At 41.7% G+C, this 26,673-nt stretch overlaps 1 protein-coding gene across 1 annotated transcript in view; it reads left to right on the forward strand.

The window, feature by feature from the left end:
- Nucleotides 1-1,079: 1,079 nt before the first annotated feature.
- hsf5 (heat shock transcription factor family member 5) overlaps nucleotides 1,080-26,673 on the forward strand; it is a 93,227-nt gene continuing 67,633 nt past the window's right edge. Inside the window, exons 1-2 of the mRNA XM_073052906.1 lie at nucleotides 1,080-1,626; nucleotides 11,516-11,926. Of these exons, the coding sequence (XP_072909007.1) occupies nucleotides 1,101-1,626; nucleotides 11,516-11,926 (937 nt within the window). The 5' untranslated portion in view covers nucleotides 1,080-1,100. The remainder of the gene's footprint in view (nucleotides 1,627-11,515; nucleotides 11,927-26,673) is intronic.

Raw genomic sequence — 26,673 nt, forward strand, 5'->3', positions numbered from 1 at the left:
TCCACCTCTGATGAGTACTGGCTCTTGGACCTCTGGGTTTTGTCCTCCTGAAGTCAATAATGGTCTTGCTGACATTGAGTAAGAGTTTGTTGTTGTGGCACTACTCGGCCTTATTTTCAGTCTCCCTCCTATATATTGATTCATCACTGCCTCTGATTCGGCATATGGCAGTAATGCAGTGGTATCCTAAACAAACTTAAATATGTCTTTGGAGCTGTGCTTAGCCACACAGTCATAAGTGTAAAGCAAGTCTTGCAGGTGGCTAAGCACACAGCCTTGTGGTGCACCTGTGCTAATGGAGATTGTGGAGGAGATGGTGTATCAATTTGAACTGACTGGAAGTGATCCAATTGCACAAGGATGTATTGATCATTAAGCTTATTGATTAGTTTTGAGGGGATGATAGTATTGAATGCCCAGCTGTAGTCGAAGAGCATCCTGGTGTATTCCTCTTAGCTGTCCAGCTGCTCCAGGGTTGAATAAAGATACATATAATGAAATGGCATCTTCAGTGGACCTGTTGCTGCAGCAGGCAAATTGGAGCAGATCCGAGTCGTCTCTCAGGCATTCATCAATTAGTGTAGCACAAGCCATCTGCCGGTGAGTATCATCAGTTAGATACTAAGTACCAATATCCAATCAATGACTTGCTGGTTGATTGGTGAAGAAAACAAAACTCGTGTCGGGTGTAGAACAGGACAACACGCACTCGCTCGGTGGTCGACTCAAGCACCAAGGGACGAACCTCGGAGCGCAAGCGTCGCCTCCAAGCGCGTGCGCTCGGGACAGTTTATCGTCGCGGGCGCCCGGCCGGGGTCGTGCCTCGCGCGTGCAGCGGGCGTTTATTCGCGTGTGCTGGGCATGAGCCCGAGCTCTGGTACTGATTGGCCAGAATTGGAATTTAAAAGGCGGTTTTCGGGAACGCGGACTAACGGTTCCATCGAAGGATCGACCAGCATCGGAACCCGCCCGAGTGATTGGCACCGATCGACATCTGTCAGAAGGAGCGCTCTTTTCCTGTAAGCTACCCGCTGCCACACTTCATGCTTCGTCAATCAGTTGGATCGGTTCCCCTGATGAGCCCTGCTGTGAGCCGTGAAATGGAGGAGTTCCTTCTCTCCACCCCGATCAACCCCAATAACTTCCCAGCCAAACTGTGGCGCATCGTGAATAGCCCCCGGTACCGTTCGATCCGCTGGGATCCCCGCGGAGAAGGGCTCATCGTCGACCAGCAGCTCTTCGAATCCGAGCTTCTCGCCCCGATCAAGAACATCAGCAATGGTGCCAAACTGGAGCCCAACACCGACCTGCTCTTCAAAACCACAAACTTCACCAGCTTCATCCGCCAGCTCAACCTGTACGGTTTTAGAAAGTTGGGACAAGGGAGCAGCGAGCACCCAGTGCCTGGCGAGCTGGGGGCAGGGGATGGGCTACTTCACCACTTCCACAACCCCAGTTTTAAACAGGATCACCCAGAGCTACTTATCAACATGAAAAGGTTAACTAGTGCCAACAAAGCCAAGCTGGCAGCTGGGCTCCAGGTCAACACCAGACCACCCAACCGTTTTCAGAGGTACCTCACCAACTCCATGGACTCCATTGGCCAGACCAAAGGAGACCGACATGGTAGGGATGGAGTTACAGTTATAGACTCTGATAGGTAGTGGGGAGAGAGAAAATTAAAGGCAGATATAATTAATAACATGGCTGCCTTTTTACCACACTCCATATATGAATATCTTACTCTGGAAAAAATTCACAAGGGTGCCTCAGTATTTTGATGGCATTATATTCGGTTTTTCATTTTCATTTTCTCATGTGATAGGAACAGTTCTAGCAAACTATAATTTATCACAAATGGCCCTTCAGAAAGTTTTGATGAGCTAGCTTTTTGAACCACAGTGATTCTTTGACCCTCTGCAATTCTTTGTGGTGAAATTGCTCTCAATCGTGTTACACAAAGAATTGGAGTGCAGAAGCCGGTCATTCATACCATGAAGCCTACACTAGCTCTTTGCAAAAACATTTGAATTAATTCTATTCCTCAGCTCTTTCCTGCAGGTTTTTTAAAAATCCCAGTGGCTACTAGTTCCCATTTGAAAACAATAATTGAATCTTATTTTTCTCCATTCTATGGTAGTAATTTGCTTATGTGCTGCTCCAAAATAGTGCTGGACACCAGAACCAGCATATTATGCTTGGAGTTTTCTCCACAATCTCCTGCTGTTATGGGCAGTGAAAATTATGGTGATTGTGCTGAAGAGCAGATCATGGAGATGGAAAGGCAATTACAGCAGGACAGGGATTCCAAAGAAAAAGTCAATATCTTGGTAGTGTGGATAATGTTGAGAGGTAATAAGAGGAATTGGAATGGAAGTTAGAAAAAAGGATAAAAACTGGAAGTAAGAATGATTGGTTTGAAGAATATAGAAACCTGGGTAGGAAGGGAAGAGGGGATAATTGGGAATGATGAGAACTTCAGTACAAGCTGGAAAGGATAGATGGGAAGGGAGTAAGAGAAGAAGATACTGAGCTAAAGGAAGATGGACTCTCCAGCAGCAGCCCACAGCTGTTCAACCACCGCCCTTAAAAAGCACCAAAACAATACCAGACATCTGCGTAAGACTCCCTCCATTATTTTGTAGACCTCATATGCATGACTAAATTTAAAATATGTCAAATGATTCATACATTCCCTGACTAGCTCTGTTTCTGAATTAGTGCTCTATGGACACAGAACTGTCAGTAATGAATTCAAACCATTTATTTATATTTTAATTTGACCTCAAAGCAAGAGATTTGGCTGTCCCTAATCTTGGAGACAGTGTATTCTATCTTTGTAGGCTAACCCGCCTATTCCAGTAATCAGTGAAAAATTGTGAACCTCTCCGTTAGATAGTAAGGATTAATTAGGAATTGTTAAAATGTGGTTGATTGATTGCAGGATTTCTATTTAAGTAACATTGATGGCCAGAAATGTTAGAAAACATTGTATTTCACTTCCTTATTATGTAGGTCGACTGACAAAGCCAAAATGAACTTTGTATTAATATAATCCCAGGAAGCATTGTAAACAGGTACAGACATGTTGTTCTTGTGCAATAGACATCAAACAAGATCCATTCAGGAAAAAAATGTGAAAAATTGACATGTGGAAATCTGACTTAAAAACAGAAGTGCAGAAGTACTCACTCAGTCAGGTAGCATCTATGGAGAGAGAAACAGAGTTAAAGAGGCAGTTAATGACCATTCCTCAGAACTGGGAAATATTACTAAACAAGGATGTTTTAAGTTACACTGAAAAGTGAAAGTTTCTGAAAAGATAGAGACAAAAGGAACTGGATGATTCAGATGATATTGGTATCAGCTGTGGGGTGGGTGTAAATTGCACCTACTGAGGAATCTAATGCATATGGATAAGCATCTTTTTGCATTTGTGTATGATGCCTCAAGAAGACAATATCTATCATCAAAGATCCCTACCATCCAAGTCATATTGTCTTGCAGCTACCTTCAGGCAGGAGATACAGAAGCCTCATCCCACTCTACTAGGTTCAAATGCAGCTACTTCCCTTCAATATTCAACCAACGTGCAAAACCCCAATCACAATCTCAGTCTAGCAAAACAATGACCACAGTGCACTACAATGGACTTGGTGTTCCTTGTTCTGATTGTGTTTTCAAAGTAAATGTTCTAAGATTATGAATGTTATGTATCTATGGCTATGTACCTGCAATGTTGCCACAAGTAAGTTTTTCACTGCATCTGTGCAAATGTGTACTTACTTTGACTTCGGTAATATGCTTCATGATTCACTAATTAAATCTCACAGAAACAGAATTCACAAAGACCCATAGGCATCACAAGCCACTCCTGTGTAAAGTAAAATCCTAAGAGTGCTACCAAACTCCTTTGCTCCTATGCTTAAACAGTACTGTTTAAATAAGAGTAATCTAGAAATGTTTGGGCTTTGCCTAAGTGTCAGAGAACTAGAGAAAGAGTCATTCCTGCCCCTGAAAACTAACCACTGAGGTCTGTCATAAGCAAATTTTTGTGTATGTTGAATAAGTGTGAGAGTGAATGAACCCATGATAAACCCATGGCCTATCACTTCGTTAGAACTCATGGTAACTCCATTACTTCATTTTTTTCAAGGAAAGGAAGGTGAAAACTGAGGATGAAAATAAATCAGATCTAAAATAAATTACAATCAAGGTAGTAATTTAGTCTCTCACGTTGTCACAGTCCCGACCATTAATTCCCCATTTTCTCCTAATTCCCTTTGATGACGGCACACCTGGTTTTCATCAAGACCTGCAACATAAGAACTCTGGCTTTGCACCCACTAGTTGCCAGATCGTTGGTTTTGCAGTGTGATATTTAACGCTTCCCGGCCGCTTAGGATTGTGTGTTCTAAGTTTTGCTTCAGTACCGAGATTTATCTGTGAAGCTCAGTCTCTCCGTGTCAAGATCAGTTTTCTAAGTTCTACTCCAGTTCCAAGGTTTACCTGTGAAACCCAGTCTCTCCATGTCAAGATAAACTCTACCTGTCTCCTGCCTTCCTGCTCTCTCTCCTGTTTGCTGTTTAATGCTCACGGCCGCATCTGCATCCTAACTAAATTTCCGTACATGTGTTCAGCACTTGGGTTTGCCTCATTCGTTGCAACAGAACGATCTGGCCACTATGGACCCATCGGACACGAATCTCCTTCAACAAGCCCTCGCCAGACTGGGTTCCCTACTGGGTCTGCACGACCAACTCCTCCGGGAGGTCATGGAGAACTTCTGTTCCCTGATTGCTGATGTAACAAAGATCGGTGACCGGGTGGACCGTGTACCCACTCATTTTACCCCATCCACTCCTGGAACCCTGTCTAACCAGCCCAGACAGCCTGTAGTGGCAACCCCCTACAAGTTAGCAACACCCCCGCCAAGAGAGCCTCACGTACCTGAACCAGAACACTGCACTGGGAATTTGGGAAAGTGCCGGGCCTTCCTTCTTCAGTGTTCCTTGGTGTTCAAACAGCAGTCATCCATGTACTCCATGGATAAGTCAAAGTTTACTTACATCATGGGGTTGTGGGGAAGTGCCTTAGCTGTTTCAGATAACAAACTGGATATCTGCTCTTCTTTTGACACCTTTATCGCGGACATGAGAAAAATCTTAGACCACCCTGTCCGTGGTAAAGACGCCGTCAAGCATTTACTCACTCTCAGTCAGGGCTCACGCAGTGTTGCCAAATATTCCGTGAGTTCCAGACATTAGCGGCCGACTCGGGGTGGAAGATGAGGCACTCCAAGGGGTATTTCAGAATGGTCTCAGCGACGTGGTAAAAGATGAGTTGGCGGCAATAGATGACACCGACAGCCTGATCTCCCTAGCTACCAGGTTGGACAATTGTCTCCGAGATCGCCATAGAGAAAGAACTGGTCATCCACCATGTTTGGCCACTCCACAGCACTCATTTCTGCCTCCCGCAAGAACAAGCCTCTCTCCTCCTCCTGCTCCTAGGGTAACTCCCAGCCCAGCTGTTTCTACCACCCCAGGAGAGGAACCCATGCAGCTGGGACGGAACCGCCGTTCCTCCACAGAACGACTATGGAGATTGAGAGCGGGTGAGTGTCTATATTGCAGTCAGTCCAGCCACTTCCATGCTACCTGTCCCCTTCAACCAAAAAGGGAAGGCTCACCAGTAGAAAGGGGGACCCTGGTGAGCCAAACAACATTCCCTTCCATTTGCCGAACCCGGATGCAGCTTCAAGCTACTTTACATTACAACCAACAGTCCCTGCCTCTGTCAGCACTAGTAAACTCCGGTATTGAGGGAAACCTTTTGGATGAAGGCTTAGCTTTCCAGGCCGGAATTCCTCGTGAGCCATTGAGGACCCCCCGGGAAGTCTGGGCGCTGGACAGTAGACTACTGGCCTGAGTCACACACTGCACACCACCCCTGTCTCTCCTTCTCTCTGGGAACCATCGGTAACAGGTACAATTCAATTTAATTTCCTCTCCTCAAGCTCCAATAGTTCTTGGGTACCTCTGGTTAAGCCGCCATAACCCCCACATTGACTGGTTCACCAGGAAGATGGTCAGCTGGAGTTCGTTCTGCCATTCCACTTGTCTACAATCAGCCCTTTCTGCAGTGGAAGTCACCGCCACCTCGTCTGCCTCGGAAACCACTCCCCCCAACTTATCCAAGGTTCCAGCAGAGTATCACAATCTGGGAAAAGTGTTTAGCAAACAACGGGCTCTTTCCCTGCCTCCACACTGCCCTTACAATTGTGCAATTGACCTTCTCCCTGGAGCCCCTCTACCCACCAGTCGGCTGTACAACCAGTCCCGACCAGAAAGGGAAGCAATGAAAACTTACCTGAATGACTCTCTCGTGGCTGGTATTATCCAACCCTCATCTTCCCCTATAGGCGCAGGTTTCTTCTTTGTGGGGAAGAAAGATGGTTCACTGCGTCCCTGCATTGGCTACTGTGACCCAAATAGCATCACCATTAAGAATAAGTATCCACTGCCCCTTATCAACTCTACTTTCAAACCCCTTCACGGAGCCACAATTTTCTCTAAGTTGGACCTACGGAGTGCCCATCACCTGGTCAGGATAAGGGAGGGAGATGAGTGGAAAACAGCTTTTAACACCCCTCTTGGTCACTTTGAATACCTGGTCATGCCATTCGGACTCACCAATGCCCCCACCGTCCTCCAAGCCCTGGTAAATGATTGGGGACTTAGGGACTTCATTAACTGTTTCATTTTTGTTTATTTGGATGACATCCTAATCTCCCACAGTCTTCAGGAACACACCCACCATGTCCGTCAGGTTCTTCAGAGCCTTTTGGAGAACAAGCTGTTCGTTAAGGCAGAGAAGTGCAAGTTCCATGTCCCTTCTGTCAGTTTCCTGGAGTACATCATTGAGAGCGGGCAAGTGAGGGCAGATCCTGAAAAGATCCGGGCGGTGGCAGAGTGGCCAAAACCCACGATGTTCAAGCAACTCCAGTGATTTCTGGGGTTCACAAACTTCTACCGTCGCTTCATCAGGGATTACAGCCAGGTGGCAGTGCCCCTTACTCGACTGACCTCTCCTGCGACCCCTTTTCACTGGACCCCCGAAGCAGACTCGTCCTTCTCGGAGCTAAAGAGGCATTTCACTTCCGCTCCCATCCTGGCCCAACCTGACCCTTCTCATCAATTCATTGTGGAAGTCGACACCTCCAACTCTGGGGTGGGACCAGTCCTCTCCCAACGCTCCGGCTCAGACCAAAAGCTCCATCACTGCATCTTCTTCTCTGGCCATCTATAACCCCACCGAACGGAACTACGACGTAGGGAACCAGGAGTTACTGGCCATCAAACTCGCTTTGGAGCAGTGGAGGCACTGGCTGGTAGGAACTGAACATCCATTCATCATCTGGATGGACCATAAGAACCTCACATACATCCAAACCGCCAAACACCTAAATTCCTGCCAAACCGGTTGGGCATTATTTTTTGGCTGTTTCAGATTCCCACTCACTTATCGTCCTGGCTCCAAGAATGGGAAGCCCAATGCTCTCTCTCGTCAATACATCTCCGAGGAGGGCCTTCCCAACCCCAAGCCCATCCTTCCACCATCCTGTGAGGTGGCTGCACTCACCTGGGAGATCGAATCCATAGTCAAAGAGGCCCAACGGACTCAACCTCACCCAGGTAATGGACACCCCAATCGCCCCTTCATGCCTGACTCTGTTCAGTCTCAGGTTCTCCAGTGGGGCATACTTCTCATTTTGCCTGCCATCCTGGGATTGGTCGAACTCTGTCCTTTCTGAGGAGACATTTCTGGTGGCCCTCCATGAATGCTGACACTTGCTCCTTTGTCTCTGCCTGTTCTGTGTGTGCCGCAGAAAAGCCTCCCATCGACCACCTGCCGGGTTGCTTCAGCCCCTACCTGTCCCTAGCTGCCCTTGGTTTCACATTGAGCTGGATTTCGTTATGGGACCAACCACTTCACATGGGAAAACTGCCGTACTCACAGTGGTGGACCGCTTCTCTAAAGCCATGCACTTCATAGCCCTTTCCAAACCCCCTACAGCCCATGAAACAGCCGACCTCCTTGTCCATCATGTCTTCCGCCTTCATGGAATTCCCTCTGACATCATTTCTGACCAGGGCCCCCAGTTCATCTCTCGAGTCTGGAGATCCTTTTGTCAAGCCTTTGTAGCCTGTCTTCCAGTTTTCACCCGCAGACTAACAGTCAAATGGAATGAGAAACCAGGATTTGGAAGCAGCATCGCACTGCATAACTGCCAACAACCCATCATCCTGGAGCACCCATCTCACTTTGGTAGAGTACGCCCACAACTCCCTGGTCAGCACCGCCGCCAGAATGTCTCCCTTCGAATGCTCACTCAGTTACCAACCCCCTCTGTTTCCTGCACATGACGATGACATTGCTGTGCCTTCAGTTCAGGCCCATCTCCACCGGCGCTGCAAGATCTGGAAGGATGTACGCGTGCCACTGCCCGCTCAGCTGACCGCAACTGGAGGATTGCTGATTGCCATCGAATTCCTGCACCTAATTATCGGCCTGGTCAGAAGGTTTGGTTCTCTTCTAAAGACATCCCCCTCAAGAATAAATCCAAGAAACTTGCTCCTCGCTACCTTGGGCCATTTGAGATTGAGAGCATTATCAACCCCTCAGTGGTCAGACTCAAACTGCCCAGATCCATGCACATTCATCCCACATTCCACATCTCCCAATTGAAACCTGTGTCTGTCAGCCCTTTGTGCCCATCTGCTGAGCCTCCTCCACCTGCCCGGATCATTGACGAATATCAGCGTACACCGTCCGGCGAATACAAGATGTGCACTGCTGAGGCAGGGGTCTCCAGTACTGGTCGATTGGGAGGGACACAGCCCTGAGGAGCACACCTGGATTCCCCGCTCCTTCATCCTGGACCCTTCCCTCATCCATGATTTCCATCAAGACAATCCAGACAAGCCTGCTGGTTTGCCTGGAGGCTCCCATTGGGGGTGGGAGTGAATACTGTCACAGTTCCGACTGTTAATTCCCCATTTTCTCCTAATTCCCTTTGATGTTGGCACACCTGGTTTTCATCAAGACCTGCAGCATAAGAACTCTGGCTTTGCACTCAGTAGTTGCCAGATCGTTGGTTTTGCAGTGTGGTAATTAACGCTTCCCGGCCGCTTAGGATTGTGTGTCCTAAGTTTTGCTTCAGTACCGAGATTTATCTGTGAAGCTCAGTTTCTCCGTGTTAAGATCAGTTTTCTAAGTTCTACTCCAGTTATGAGGTTTACCTGTGAAACCCAGTCTCTCCATGTCAAGATAAATTCTGCCTGTCTCCTGCCTTCCTGCTCTCCCTCCTGTTTTCCATTCAAAGCTCATGCCTGCATCTGTATCCTAACTAAATTTCCGTGCCTGTGTCCTGTGCTTGGGTTCGCCTCATTCATTGCAACACATGTATGTTCTATCATTCCAATGAACCCTGTAATAATGATTCGCTTTGGAGAGAGTTCCAGAATACCACTACCCATTGTGTGAATGTTTTTCCCTCTGATTTCATATCTAAATTGTGCCTCCTTGTTCTGGAAATGTTTTGTTTCGAGAGCGCAATTATATCCCTCATGTATTAGATGATTTTTAAGATAATTAATTTTAAGTAATTTTCCATTATTTATAGAGATAATCTACCAGGGAGAGTGCAATTACAAAGAATTAAAATGGCTTGATTGTCTTGAAAGTCCATGGAGTGGTGCCAAAGTCATTTCACATGGGTAGATGTTATGTTTTAAAGTTCAAAGCTGCTATTATTGACAGGTGTCACCACAATTATCTGCTTTCCACATAACAAGATTGACCTTATAGTGTAGTTACTGTGAAACTTTCTAAATGGAGGAGTCTACCTACATTTAATTTGGCAAAGCATGGTATCTGATGTCAGTCTTTCTATATATGTCAAGAATAATGAAGAATTTTAATGGCTTAAGTAATTCACAGGACTTTGATGCATTCAATTGATACATTAATTTGTCATGAATTCTGAAACTGAATTTTTACAAACCACTGCACTGACAAACATTGCCTCTACCTGAAATTCCAGAAAGGGGCCTCTGTTGAATTTCTTGGGGGCTTGACACTGCACCAGAGAACAATGTAACCAGAAGAACTAGAGAGGTATGACTGTTTTCCTTGGCAAAAGAAGTTTAAGAAGGAGATTTGATAGAGGTGTACAAGATCATGATTGACTTAGAAGGAGTAAATAAATGGAAGCCGTTGCTAGTCATGGATGGCTCCAGGATTCCAGATATAATCACTTTCAGCAGAGTACTGGCTACAGACTGTAGTTCATTGGCAGTAGAATTGAAGGAAATAACTTGAAAGGAAATTGTATATATAACAAAAAGAGAATAATTTATAAAGACTGGGGAAAATGGAGTGTGCAAGGAGTATTGTACTAGGAGGCAGCATTTACTTAATGGGGCATATAATGTGCTAATTGGTGGTGGCATCCATCAGTCTCGAGAGACCATGCTATCTGCACCTGGAGTTTCCAGGGCGCAGGCCTGGGCAGGGTTGTATTTTGAGACCGGCAGTTGCCCAAGCTTTCCCCTCTCCACGCCACCGATGTTGTCCAAGGGAAGGGCACTAGGACCCATGCAGCTTGGCACCGGTGACGTCGCAGAGCAATGTGTTGTTAAGTGCCTTGCTCAAGGATACAAACACGCTGCCTCAGCTGAGGCTCGAACCAGTGACCTTCAGGTTACTAGTCTGATGCCTTGCCCACTAGGCCACGTGCCAACACAATGTGCTAATACCCCATAAACAATATGATTATTGTCCTAATTTCACCACATTTCATTACAGTATAAACATTTAGGGAAACTCTAAATAAGATAATATCTTTTAAATTATGATACTGTCATAAAAATGGACCCCTCCCCGCCATCCTTTATTCACTCTTAAAAAACTATCAACCCCTTTATCCCCTTTATATTCTGTGGAACATTCAAAGATAGAGCAACACACACAAAATGCTGGTGGAACACAGCAGGCCAGGCAGCATCTATAAGGAGAAGCACTGTCGATGTTTCGGGCCAAGACCATAGAGCAAGCTTATTTCCAAATTTTAACTTTACCAAAACTTAAGAAATGTCAGGAGTTTACAGGTATGAATAATTAGTGGATTGAAGTAATATTTAATTGGTGAAAATCAGGTAACTAAAATTATGAACTATAACTAGAAATTGGTGTAGTTACATCAGTAGAAAATGCTTGATGTTTTTGTACACCTTAGCTAGCTAGTTATATTAATGAAGGCATTAACTCTTAATACTTCCATTAAAGTACAGTGGTGACAAAGTAATGCTGTGCCAAATTTTTTAGTATTTGTTTATTAATAGCAATAGCATTTTAGCTCTGTTATTGGGTAAGAAGCTCATACTGTACATATGTATGTATAAAAGTTGACCACCATATAATATAATCTCATCTGTTATGTTTTATGCAGGACCTGTGACAGTTGGCCAACTTCAACGAACATTCCGCAGAGATAATTTGTCCCCATACCCATTTTTGTCATCTACACATAATCAAAGTCCTTTACATACAGTGTCCATTAAAAATTTGTCAGGTTCTAACCCTGGTGGCCTAGATCGAACCCCAATTCCTCCACGTACGTGGCACAGCTCTATTGGACTAATGGCTGGACAAATTGATACCACCTCATCTTCTCCATTTTCTGATAAAGCAATTCCTTTTTCTGTCATACAACGATTTCCTACTGAGGTCACCTATAGTCTGCAACCAAATCCTAATAGTGTGCATGTTCAAGGATCTCAAGAGATAGGATCTGCTGGTCAGAAATATACCAGTTATCTTACTTCTCCTTCACAGTATCATCAGGCCTTCTATCCAACAGGTACAACTTTTTAATTCCATTATTACTGCCATTATTTTATTTGTTGTATTTTTCATATTAATTGGAAGTAAGTAATTGTGTTCTTAGTTTGTCCAGTAGTTAAGTCTTCTGTCAGAAATGTGGTCAAAGAGCTTTTCCTAGGTTTCAGATCCATAAGGGATTACAACCAGTATGTGCTGGGGATGTATGGTGTTTGTCTCTGTGCTAGTGGAAATAATGGTTTCTTTCAGACATTATAGGGAAATGTACTAGGGTGATTTGCATATTGTAAAATAATTTCAAAGATTAATTTTACATAATTTCTGAATAAATTATAGAATTTTGATAAATTATAGAATGATTAGTTAGCAAAAGGTTTGTAAGCAATATATTACTCCAGAGAGAGTAAAGAGAAAAAGGGACACTCAGATCTGCTTCCACTGTGCTGCCACAGGACATCCCAGAGCTTCCAAAATTTGATTTGAATTTGGAATCAGATATCTGAGGACATGTTTCTTGGTTCAACAGAGCATTCTTTCCCAAATATCGTGACCCATCCTAGTTATTTCTGTTTCCATTTCACACGTTTTGTTTCCTCAGTATCTTTGAACTTCAAATTATTTCAGAAAGATGGTAAAGTCTCAAAGCTTAATTCATGTTTTGGATAGAAAAACAAAAACAACATACAACTACAGTACTATTCCAAAAATAGTTTTGCTGAGAAGGCTTTACATCTTTACATTCACCCTTCACCTTTGTATCCTGCTGTGGACTTTGTTTCTGTACTTCGATCTCTACAAGTGAGTCAAGCAACAGACTGACAAAAAGGTACTCACAGAACAATCTTGTGAATTTACACATTAATTTAAGGCTTACCATAGTTCATAGATATCTTGTGAAGCTCTTTGTACTAGCTAATTCCACACACAAGAATCAATTCAGGAATATCATTGAGAATATCATTGAGAATACCATTGATGCTCTCAATCAAGTCGAGGTTTAGTTGCCTTGACTCATCAGATACCCAAAGAGAAGGTATTGATATTTCTGGAGATTTGCCTCATATTCATAATAGAGACTACTTGTTGCCATCAGTTATTTTGCCAGATGGCCAAGCTTGGGGTGTCATAACAAGAAGAGGAAAAAGAAGGTGAAGGGGACAGAGCAGAAAATACCAGAAATTTTCAGCAATTTAATGAGGGAGAAAAATATTTATTTTTTATTGAGGTCAATAACCTTTCATCAGAACTGGGAAAATCTTTAAGTTTCAGAGAATGGTCAAAACATTGGAAAGAACAAATAGGAAGTTCAGGTTAGGGTGTGAAGCAGGAAATATTGAATGATTAAAAAGGTTATGAAGCCAGACAAAAGAAGGTAATAATGACTAATAAATAACAACCAGTATGTCTGAGAAATGTGCAAAGAGAAGAGCGCATTAAAATTACTATAACTAGAACAAGGAAAAAATATCCTGTGATTGTTGAAAATGTGAGATGCAAGGTTAGATTGGCTGACTATATGAAGTAGTTGAATTCATTGTCAAATCAGAAGGAAATAATTTGTTTAGGTGGAGGAAGATGTGGTTAACTTCAAACATCTTTTTGAATTTCATTGTAAGAGTCTCCCAGGCCAAAGACAGAAAAGTCATTGTGGTTAAGGGCAGCTAAAAGCTCAGGATTACCTTTGAAGACTGAACAGGTATCCTGAAAACCATAATCACACAATTTCCATGTGTTTTCCTGAAAATAAGAGACCTCAGTGTGAGGGCAATGGGGTAGCATGTGAGAACATGAGATGCTCTAACTAAGGGGGATATCTTCTGCTATATAATTGAACAATGTTAATCAGATGCATTAAACTCAAGTCAGTGTTGTTGCTCCACAATTTATGATCAACAGATAGCCTTTCAAATACTTTACCTTGAAGATCAAGGTGATGAGGTCCACTGGCTCCATGAAGATCAATTCATCTGATTTCCTAGGTTCATGTTCACTAATTAATTGGCTGGCAACTGCAAGGATAATGAGAGATGAATGGGTGAGGGGATCAGAAGTAAACTATTAAACTTCTGTTAGATCATTTCTTCACTGTAATGACAACAGATCTGTTCTCCACAATATTACCTGCAGAGCTTGCTCAGTGACTTTGTGGAAGACAAAGTAGCTGGCACCACAATCCACAAATTCCTTTCAGTTAAGAAACCCAATGGCAGCATGATTGTAACAAAATATTCAAGTTCATTAGACACTATATGGTATTGGCTTCCACAATTCTCTATTAGTAAAATGGATTCCAGTCTCCATATCATGCCATGGACCAAGATGGTATTAGGTTTCTACATCCTCCCAAGTGGGATCTGACTTCTTCAAAGAAGACTCCCCAGTGCAGCAAGCTTTTGGTTTATTACACCAATGTGGCTTTATACTGAATTGACTATGCTGGGTTCTCATCTGATTCCTATTCAGTAAGTGATCCTCTACTGACATTGGAAGCAGTCCAAAAGAGTTACAATAATTCATGTGACGAAGGGATTTTTTATCATGAGCAGATGAAGAAATTAGATTTATATTCTTTGAAGTTTAGAACAGGAGGAGTAAACTTATTGAAATGTATAGTGTATGTTCATTAAGAGAAATAACAGGATAAATGGGATCATCTCAAATGAAAAGGAATAGTCACAAGATTTGGGCTCAGTTGTTTAAAATAGAGGTGTGTAAGAATTTATTTCTGTAGGAAGTTGTAAATCTGTGCAATTTTCCACCCTGGAGGGTTGTGGAGGCTAGACAAATAAAGATTTGTGAAATATGTGGAATTGATAACTATGGACACAGAAGAGGAAATCAGGCCCGAGGCAAATCATATATGAATAGCAGGGTAGGCTTGAAGGGTTAAGTGACATATTCCTAGTACTTTATGGTCATCCAACACTTTTCCCCCAAAGGTATAGCATGTGGTTGTCCTTCCATCATGCATGGAAGCTGCTTGGTATACATAATGTGTTCAGATGCAAGAATCCTTCTTTTAAACTAGCTGAACCTCTTCTGCACCATCTCCAAAGCCTCGACGTCCTTCCTATAAAGGGGTGACCAAAACTATATGCAGTATTCCAGATGCAGCCTAACTAGAATTTTATAAAGCTGCAACATAATTTCCTGACCTAGATAATGTAGGTAATGTTTTCCTTCTTATAAGGTAAGCTGAGGGTGAAAAGGGTAAGATTTAAAGGGGACCCAACCAGTAAGTCCTCAAAGCTCTCCATTTCTTTCTGGACACCAGACCCAACTAGTTCCCCTCCACCACCACTCTCCTCCATCTGGTGGAACTGGTCCTCACTCTTAATAATTTTTCCTTTGGCTCCTCCCACTTCCTTCAAACAAATTTACATTCAAATAGGTCCCAGCTATGCCTGGCTTTATGTCAGCTGTGTGGAACGGTGTATGTTCCAAGCCTACGCTGGTATCACTCCCCGACTTATCCTACACTACAACAACTGCATTGGTGCTGCTTCCTGCACTCATGCAGAGCTTGTCAACTTCATTAACTTTACCTCTAATTTCCACTCTGCCCTCAAATTTACATGGCCCATTTCCGATACACCTTTCCCCTTTCTCGATCTGTCTGTCTTTTTCTCTGGAGACAGCTCATCTACTGATACTTTTTATGAACCCACTAATTCTCTGAGCTACCTGGATTACACCTCCTCCCACCTTGTTACTTGTAAAAATTATCACCCCCCCCCCTTCTTTCAACTCCTCTGTCTCTGCCACATTTGCTCTCATGATGAAGTTTTTCATTCCAGAGCTAAGGAGATGTCCAAAGAAAGCTGCTTCTCTTTCTCCACCTTCAACGCTGCCCTCACCTGTATCTCTTCCATTTCGCACACATCTGTCCTCACCCCACCCCACCAGCCTCCGCGTCCAGCACATAATATTCCGTAACTTCCGTCATCTCCAATGGGATACCACCACCAAGTTTATCTTTCCAATCCCCTCCCTCATTTTCTGCTTTCTGCAGTGATCGCTCCCTATGTGACTCCCCTTCCATTCGTCCCTCCTCACTGATCTCCCTTGTGGCACTTAACACTTGCAAGCAGCACAAATGCTATACCTGCCCCTACTCCTCCCTCACCACTATTCAGGGCCCAAAAAGTCCTTCCAGGTGAGGTGACACTTCACCTGTGAATCTGTTGGAGTCATTTACTGTATCCAATGTTCCCGGGAGATTGGGAAACTGCTTCCTCAAGCACTTATGCTCCATCTACCAGAAAAAGTGGGATCTCCCAGTGACCACCTATTTTAATTTTACTTCCCATTCCCATTCTACTGCCGTGATGAGACCACACTCACGTTAAAGGAGCAATACCTTATATTCTGTCTGTGTGGCTTCCAATATGATGGCATGAACATCAATTTCTCGAACTTCCACTATTGGACCTCCACTTTCCTTCACCATTCCCCATTCCCATTTCCTTCTCTCACCTTATCTCCTTACCTGTCCATCACCTCCCTCTGGTGCTTCCTCCCTTACTTCCATGGCCTTCTGTCCTTTCCTATCAGATTCCCCCCTCCAGCCCTTTATCTCTTTCACCAATTGACTTCCTAGTTCGTTACTTCACCCCTCTCACTCCCCCAGTTTCACTTATCACCTATTACCTTGTATTTCTTCCTCCCCTCTCCCCACTTTCTCTCTCTGACTTCCTATCTTTTTTTCTCCAGTCCTGATGAAGGGTCTCGGCCCAAAACGTCGTCTGTTTACATTTTTCCATAGATGCTGCCTGGCCTGCTGAGTTCCTCCAGCATTTTGTGTGTGTTGCTTAGATTTCCAGCATCCACAGATTTTACCTTGCTTGAGGTTTGAAGGGGATCTGAGTGACAAGTTACACCCAACTTCCCAGAGGATGACAAGTATACAGGATGAGCTACTACCAGAATTTGTACAGACAGCTTATTGTTATCTAAGGAATAATACATCAGGAGGATTTTTTTAAGCCACTGTTGACAGAGATCTGTCACCTCATAGATGTTCAAGAATGAAGAACTGGTACAAATGGAAGGTCTTCAGTTTTGTACCATTGGGGTTCCTTCTTGGAAAGAGGTGACCTGTACACAAGGGATGGGTTGCATCCAAACTGAAAGACTACACATATTCTTGCAAAGAGAGTTGTTAGTGCTATTCAGGGGTTTAAGCTAGTCTAGAGATGAAGTGGGACCCAGAGTTGTCATGTAACAGATGAGAAAATTAAAGCAAATACAGAGGTTAAAGCAAGAAAGTCCATGTGGCAAGAGCACGACAGGGAGAGTGAAAGTCTGATAAGTTACACTATGTTTTATTCAATGTAATAACCCTCACAGGTGAACTCAGAGCAAGGATCAGCAGATTTGGTTACATACAGTATTATAGTTATTATGGAAACATGGTTGAATGGTGGGCAAGACTAGCAGCTCAGTCTTCTGAGTATTAACATTTCCAATGTGACTAGAATGGAGGTAATAGAGTAGGGAGAGTTGCACAATTGATTAGGGAGAGCACTGTGGTAATACTTTGAGAGAATAAGAGAATATCCCAGGAGAACATCGATTATGGGTAGAACTTAAAAATAAATGAGAATTGATCACTGTAATGGGATAAGACGAAAGCACCCCCCCCCCCCCACCGCCCCGCCCCGATAGTCAACAGGAATTAGAGGTGCAGATATATAGGGAAATCACAGATAGGTAAAGGAATAATATGGTTGTAATTATTGACGATTTAACTTCCCTGATATAGGCTGGCACTGCCTTATTGCTAATGGGTTAGTTGGGACAGAATTTGTTCCGTTTGAGGCTTTCTGAAACAATAGATAGCTTTCCTAACCAGAGAAGGTGACATGCAATATAGCATTTCAAGAAATGAAGCTGGGCAAGTGGTTGAACTGTCAATGTGGGAACTTCTTGTGACCAGTGACCATGATTCTACTAGTTTCAAGATAATTATGAAAATGATCTGCTCAATATTATAGCCAATAGTGAGACTTGTTTGCAGGAGGGGCATGACTGGCAGCTTGATATTCCTGGGTTCCGTTGTTTTAGATGCAGCAGAGTGGGAGGGATTAAAGGAGGATGGGTGGCTTTATTAGTCAGAGAAAATGTCATTGCGGTGCTCAGTCAAACAGGCTGGAGAACTTAGGGATTATTGGTGGAACTGAAGAATAAGAAAGATAAGACCACATTAAATGGGCTTCATTACAGACCACCCGACAGTCAACTGTATTTAGAGGAACAAATGTGTTGAGAGTTTACAGACTGTCGCAAGAAAAAAGGTTATTATAGTAGGTGATTTTAACTTCCCGCATATTGGTACTTCCGGTAAGATGGCGATCGCTTAGCTGCTCCGAACTTTTGTTCCGTTACTGTCGCTACCTTTGCACTAAATGTCTCCATTTTATAAAGCTTAGTTAGGAATTATTTCGGTATCTCTTACTTGCCTGTGAATATATCTAACCTACAATGTCTAGCAAAAGTTCTAAATCCGGGAGAAAAGAAACTACGACCTCGTCGGACGTGACGATGGAGGCGCTTGAAAATCTCCGAGACGAAATCTTAAAGCAAATTAAAACCGCTTTCAAACAGTTAGAAGAGAAACTGGATCGGATCAACGATAAAGTGGACAAACATGCTGAACACTTATCTCGCATCGATTCGACTTCTGAAGCTTTAGAAAGTCGGGTTCGATACTTGGAGACTCTCTGTTCCAGCTTAGAGGAAAAATCTAATAAACTTCTTTCCAAAATGGTGGATCTCAAAAATCGCAGCAGACGCTGCAACATCAGAATTCTGGGATTACCAGAGGCAACTGAGAAGGGGTCAACTGTGAAGTTTTTCGCCGAGTTTCTCTGTGAGATATTCGGGAAGGATCTGCTTCCAAACCAGCACGAGCTGGAACGGGCACACAGAGTTAACGTCCCGGCCGGAATTCTGGGATCCCATCCACGACCAGTAATCTTGTGTTTCCATCAATACCAGGTAAAACACAGTCTGATTGTGGAGGCACGTCGCAGAGGCTCTTTTTCTTTCCAGGATACAACCATTCGCTTTGTGGAAGATTTTGCACCCCAGACCTTAAAGATGCGCGCTGAGTATAAAGGCGTAATGAAAGTGCTTTTTGATCGTGGTTTCAAACCTTCCTTTCGTAATCTTGCTGACCTAAGAATCAAGTTTAATACCGGGGAATTCAAGTGGTTCAAATCAGCGAGGGAAGCTGAAGCGTTTGTGGCAAGTCTTCCGGCTATCCAGTCATCTTCGGAATCTGATCGGACCTCCTAAAATGGTGGATAAGTACTCCTCGTAGTAAAATTACTTTCTCTGGACTCAGAATTCACTTGAATCACTCAGACATTATTCACTGAAACTCTAAAGGCTGTTGACAATCTCTCCCAGGATTTGGTGTGTGTGTAATCTATTTTTACCTCTGTATAACTTTACCTACAGAGTTCTACAACTAAATCTAACTTGTTTTGGAGGTCTGAAGTCTTTAGTGAAGGCCTCCCTGTTTGTCGGTTCACAGTTCAACTGCTGATTTATTTTTCCTCTGTTTTAAATACATTTATTTTATCTTTTTCTTTTCTTCATCCCCTTTTTTTTCCATTCTCTGAATGTTTTTTTCTCCCTTCTCGGTAAACGGTTGATAAATACTCGTCTTGAATTTATAATTTTCCCCTTCCTCTTTTTTTTTCTTTTTCCTTCTTACCTTTTTTTTCCCTTTCTCTTACTTTATTCTTCTATAATATTTCGCGGGTAGGTTAGTTTTGGTTTTCTTCCGATTCGCTCTGTATTAAGTTGTATATCTCGGCAGAAGGTGTTCTAATCTGTAGTTATGTTTTCTAGTGCATAAACTAGTTACTGTTTGTTATAGCATTTATACGGAACTGCTGTCAATGACACAGATCTGGACGTTGTATTTGGGTTAGTTTTTCTGGTAGAGCTAGCTACTTGTTTTGGTAGCCGTCTAGTTTTGGGTTGTGCGGGTGGGGTGAATTTTCCAGTTCCAACATTTCTTTATTGTTTAGGACATGTTTATATTTTGACCTTACGAATCTATGTTTACATCTCTGCTCCCAGACTGCTATTGTACCGCTTGATTTTTTATATGCCTGCTGCCTTTTATGCATTAGTAATTGATAATGGCTAGTGCACTTAAATTTGTGAGCTGGAATGTAAAGGGACTGAATCACCCTGTTAAAAGGAGGAAGGTATTCTCACATATTAAACAACTCAAAGCTGACATTGCTTTCCTCCAAGAAACTCATATTCGTTGTTTCGATAACTCCCGGCTTCTGTCCAAGTGGGCGGGTCAGCATTTTCATTCATCCTTTGCCACTAAAGCTAGGGGAGTCTCCATTCTTATTAACTCAAATATTCCTTTTGAACTCCATAATAAAATATCGGACACAAATGGCCGTTTTATTATTGTTTCTGGTAAACTATATAACACTAAAGTTGCACTAGCAAACCTGTATGCCCCCAACTTTGATGATGTTAACTTTTTTGAACAGTTTTTTTCCTCACTACCAGACTTAAACTCATACTCTCTTATATTGGGTGGTGACTTTAACTGTTGGTTGGATCCTAAACTGGACCGATCGTCCTCTGTTACCAGATCACCTACCAAATCTGCCTTAGCTATTCAGTCGTTTCTCTCTAATTTTGGTATCTCTGATATATGGCGTTTCCTCCATCCTACGGAGAGAGATTATTCCTTTTTCTCACATGTTCACCATACCTTCACTAGAATTGACTATTTCCTACTCGATAACCAACTTATCCCATTTGCCCACACTTGTGACTATCAGAGTATACTGATTTCTGACCATGCCCCAATTACCCTCTCTCTGAACTTTCCCAGTCTCCCTCAGAGGAACAAACACTGGCGGTTCAATTCAACTTTATTATCGGATGATGATTTCGTAAAATTTATTAAAGACCAGATAACCTTCTATTTTAACACTAATACATCACCTGAAGTGCCATCCCAGATTGTCTGGGATGCCATGAAAGCATATTTGAGGGGTCAAATAATCTCTTACACAGCAAATCTCAATAGAAGATCCCGTGCAGATCGAGCAGACCTCATTAACCAGATTAAAGATGTGGATCAATTATATGCCCAAACTAAGAACCCTGAATTATACAAGAAGCGCGTTGAACTCCAAACTAAATTTAACCTTCTGTCCACTCAACCTGTCGAACGCCAACTTCTCAAAAACAAGAGCCGCTTTTACATTCATGGGGATAAGTCTGGTAAATTCCTAGCCAATCAGCTGAGGCGTTCTAAAGCCAAACAACATATTACAAAGATCCGGAAGGAGAACGGAGACATTACATCGGATCATTTAGAAATTAATGACGCATTTAAAAATTTTTATTCTCGGCTTTATTCCTCTGAATCCCTGAATGACAATATCTCTGTGGATCAATTTTTACAGAATCTGAATATCCCCTCACTTTCATCTGATTTCAAAGCCAAACTTAATGCGCCTATATCATTAGAAGAAATATCTTTTGCAATTTCTGCACTGTCCTCAGGGAAATCTCCTGGACCTGATGGGTTCCCTGTGGAATTTTATAAATCATTCTCCTCACTTCTTTCTCCTCAGTTACTTTCAGTACTATCTGATTCGTTTAACTACGGCAAATTGCCACCCTCTTTCAATGAGGCATCTATTATTCTTCTTTTAAAAAAGGGCAAAGACCCAACAGAGTGTTCCTCGTACAGGCCGATCTCTCTGCTCAATGTTGATGTAAAGATCTTAGCTAAAGTGTTGGCTCATAGATTAGAAACCGTTATTCCCTCCATTATTTCTGATGACCAAACAGGCTTTATTAAAAACCGTCTCCCTTTTTTTAACATTCGGCGTCTATTTAATATTTTATACTCAGTTCCAACTGGGACTCCAGAATGTGTTATCTCCCTTGATGCGGAGAAAGCATTTGATCGTATAGAGTGGAACTACCTTTTTGCAGTCTTAGAAAAATTTGACCTCGGCCAAAGTTTCATCTCTTGGATCCAATTGCTGTACCTGTGTCCTACTGCTTCTGTTCTAACTAACTTTCAGAAATCCCAAGTATTCAATCTCAAATGTGGCACCCGTCAGGGATGCCCCTTAAGTCCCTTTCTCTTTGATTTGACTATAGAACCTCTGGCGATAGCATTTCGAAAATGTCCTGAACTGACCGGGATTTGGAGAGGGGGTGTTGAACATAAAGTCTCTCTCTATGCTGATGACTTACTACTCTTTCTCTCATATCCGTCTACATCCTTACCTCTAATGTTTTCACTTCTTGACCAGTTTAGCCAGATCTCTGGCTATAAACTCAACTTACATAAGAGTGAACTTTTCCCAATTAATAAAGAAGCACAAGAACTAATATTTCGAGATCTCCCTTTTAAAGTAATCCATAATCAATTTACTTATCTTGGAATTACAGTCACAAGGAAGTTTAAAGATCTCTTTCATGAAAACTTTGTCAACCTTTCATATGCTACAAAACAGAGTCTGATACAATGGTCACCTCTATCTATGTCCTTGGTAGGTCGTATCAATGTTGTCAAAATGTATGTTCTCCCCAAATTCTTATACTTATTTCAATCTATCCCAATTTTTATTCCTAAATATTTTTTTGATTCCTTAGACTCTATTATTTTGTCATATCTGTGGCAGAATAAACGCTCTAGAATTAATAAAATCCACCTCCAAAAATCTAAAAAAGAGGGTGGCATGGCTTTACCTAACTTTCGCTTATATTACTGGGCAGCTAATATACATTGTGCTGCCTTCTGGTCTTTCTTCCATGGTCAACCTGAGTGCCCTAACTGGGTGGCAATGGAGTTGAGCTCCACTAAAGAATTATCTATATCTGCACTTCTTGGCTCTGCACTCCCTAGCAGTCTGCCCAGATCAATAGCTAATCCTCTGGTTAGACACACTTTGCATATATGGGCTCAGTTCAAGAAATGCTATGGTTTCCAGGGGTTTTCCATTTCTAGCCCTGTTGCACATAATCACCTTTTTTTACCTACCACGTTTGATTCAGCATTCCATGTTTGGTACAGGAAGGGCATTAGACATTTTGAAGATCTCTTCATTGATAACCGCTTCGCTTCTTTTCAACAGCTCTCTGTTAAGTTCAACCTGCCTAATGCTCACTTTTTCAGATATCTCCAAATCCGACACTTTACTGCTCCTTTAATTCCTAACTTTCCTGAAATGCCTGCGAAAAATGCTATGGACCTATTTCTCTCCATTAATCCACTAGGTAAAGGTCTAATTTCAATTATCCAAGATAAACTAGCAGCCTTACGACGGGCCCCTGTGGATAAAATTAAAATGGCCTGGGAGCAGGATTTAAATATCTCCTTTAGGAGAGCTGGGACTCAGTTCTCAAATTGGTTAACTCAACCTCTCTTTGTGCTCGCCATTGTCTCTTACAGTTTAAGATTGTTCATAGAGGGGGGACGTCACGTGATGACGTAGGATCGAGACGCTGGAACCCAGCTCTCCCGTAAAAAGTTAATAAATTAATGTCTAAATGAAGAAAAGTTAGTCAGTATCTTCAAAAAGTTACTTATAAACTACTCCGGACTGTGTCAAGCAATGCCTCAAAGAAGGAAGATGAAGAAAACTAATACCGGGAAGATTACGCAAGTTGGAACAAGAGCGGGGCCCACGTCTGCCGAGGAACCCCGGTCTCAGGTACGTTGTGCCACCGGCGAAGCGGAACAAGAGACCGCGGCAACAATGGCCATTCCTGAAGGGAAGGGTCATCGTGAATTGCGCAAACCCGAAGGACGGAGCATGCGCAAACGGGAGCAACAAGAACTACAAAGCCCAGCTACCACTGCAACTGAAAGTGACAGTGAATCGGAGGGAGAGTCAAATGTCTCGGAAAGATCAGATGAAGAAGAAGCTAAAAGTCCTTCTAGAAATATAGAAAAGACTTTGAGGCAAATAATGCGTAAATTAGACACATTAAAAATAATTAAAAATAATCAAAAAAGACTCGAAAAAAAAATGACCAAAATGGAGATTATGCTTGATAAAATGACAAAGAGACAGGAAAAAATGGAAAAAAGAATTACGGACTTGGAAACTACAACGGAGGACATGGTTGAAAGAATGGACAAAATAGAAAATGAAAATGCTGCTTGGGCATCAGAAAGAAAACAATTTATGGAACAAATTGATAAGCTTGAAAATTTCAGTAGACGAAATAATATTAAAATTGTTGGACTTAAAGAAGATATAGAAGGAGAAGACCCAATAAATTTTTTTCAAAAATGGATCCCTGAAAAGTTGGAAATGGAAGGAGAAATTCCAATTGAGATCGAAAGGGCTCATAGATCCTTAAGGCCAAGACCTCGAGCTGATCAAAACCCACGATCAATTTTGATAAAATGCTTACGATACCAAGACAAAGAAAAGATCCTGAAGGCTGCTGCCCAAAGTGCCAAAAATAGAAACGGGCCATTGATGATAGCAGGAAAACCAGTCCTTTTTTACCCTGATATAAGTCACAACCTGTTGAAGAGGAAGAAGGAATTTAACCCAGTGAAAAAAGCCTTATGGGTAAAGGGTTACAAATTTACAATGCGTCATCCAGCAACACTGATAATTTTTTCGGAGGAAGGAAAAAATTTTTTTCCCGATTATCGAAAAGCGGAGGAGTTTGTACAAGATCTTCCATCTATTCGCTATGAAGATAGACCCAACGAACAGAATTGATGGACATTTATGGATATTATAGAAAAGGGGAGCAAAATTTTAGAAATACTAAATGAGAATGGTATTTCTTTTTTTTTCTCTTCTTATACATGTACGTTTTTGTGTTGCGGGGGGGCTGGGGAGCTTTGGATCGGTTACTGCGGGATTCACGTGTGTAATCATGACGGTTGCCATGACCCGTACAGCAGAGGGGGGTAATGTTGTGTTATTTTTCCACAACATTAGTAGGGGGGTATTTTGTTTTTTTCTTTATATTTTAATTTTCTTCTATCTTTTAGCCTGGATGATTGGTGGGGACACACATAGCAACACGGAGATTTTTATAAAGATTTCCCAAGATACCATGAAAGTGGAAAGATTAGGTATTATTATAGATTGGAATAATATAATAAAAAAAAATAATGACTAATCTACTAAACTTTTTAAGTTTTAATGTTAATGGGCTTAATGGGCCAGTAAAAAGAAAAAGAATTTTAACATATATTAAAAAAATGAAAACAGATATAGCTTTTTTACAAGAAACTCATTTAACGGACACAGAACACCAGAAATTAAAAAGAGACTGGGTTGGAAATGTTATTGCAGCTTCATTTAATTCAAAGGCGAGAGGAGTTGCAATTTTGGTTAACAAAAATCTACCAATTAAAATACAAAACATATTAATTGATTCGGCGGGGAGATATCTAATTATACACTGTCAAATTTTTTCAGAACTATGGACCCTTATGAACATTTATGCACCAAATGAAAATGATGTAAAATTCATACAGGAGGTCTTTTTGAATTTGGCCAACGCACATGATAAAATATTAATAGGTGGAGATTTTAATTTTTGTCTAGATCCAGCTTTAGATAGATCAACAAAGGTTGTTACAAAATCAAAAGCAGTAAAATTAACTCTATCATTGATGAAAGACTTAAATCTGATTGATATATGGAGAAGAATTAATCCAAAAGAAAGAGATTATTCATTTTATTCAAATAGACATAAAACATACTCAAGGATAGACTTTTTCCTATTATCAACAAATATTCAAGATAGAGTGAAAAATGTGGAATATAAAGCAAGAATACTGTCAGATCATTCTCCTTTAATAATGACAATGATAATGACAGATAAAGAGGAATCAGTTTATAGGTGGAGATTTAATTCAATATTATTAAAACGTCAAGACTTTTGTGATTTTATGAAAAAACAGATTCAGTTCTTTTTAGATATAAATTCACATTCAGTTGATGATAAATTTATAGTGTGGGAAGCAATGAAGGCATACTTGAGAGGTCAGATAATAAGTTATACTTCTAAAATTAAGAAGGAATATATGATAGAAATAGATCAATTGGAAAAAGAGATTACGAAATTAGAAAAAGAATCCCAAAGAAATATGACAGAAGAAAAACGAAGACAACTCATTAACAAGAAGTTACAATATAATACGCTCCAAACATATCGAATGGAAAAAGCAATTATGAGAACTAAACAAAGATATTATGAACTAGGTGAAAGATCACATAAAGTTCTTGCATGGCAGCTAAAAACAGACCAGACTTCTAAAACAATAAATGCAATTCGAACAAGAGTAAATAAAATTACTTATAAACCTTTAGAAATTAATGAAGCTTTTAAGAATTTTTACTCTGAGTTGTACAAATCAGAATCACAAAATGACAATGTCAAGATAGAAAGGTTTCTATCACAAATAACTCTTCCAAAATTAAATACGGAAGAACAGAAGGGATTAGATATGCCTTTTACATTGAAAGAGGTCGAAGAAGCCCTAGGATCACTTCAAAGTAATAAATCTCCAGGAGAAGATGGTTTTCCGCCTGAATTCTATAAAAAGTTTAAAGATTTATTAATTCCTCCTCTTATGGAGTTAATACGCCAAGCGGAAAGAACGCATAAACTTCCAGAATCCTTTTCGACAGCCATTTTAATAGTATTGCCAAAAAAAGATAGAGATCCTTTAAAGCCATCATCATATAGACCGATTTCTTTATTAAATACTGA

The sequence above is a fragment of the Hemitrygon akajei genome, chromosome 8 (genome assembly GCF_048418815.1).
Source record: "Hemitrygon akajei chromosome 8, sHemAka1.3, whole genome shotgun sequence".
Classification (NCBI taxonomy): domain Eukaryota; kingdom Metazoa; phylum Chordata; class Chondrichthyes; order Myliobatiformes; family Dasyatidae; genus Hemitrygon; species Hemitrygon akajei.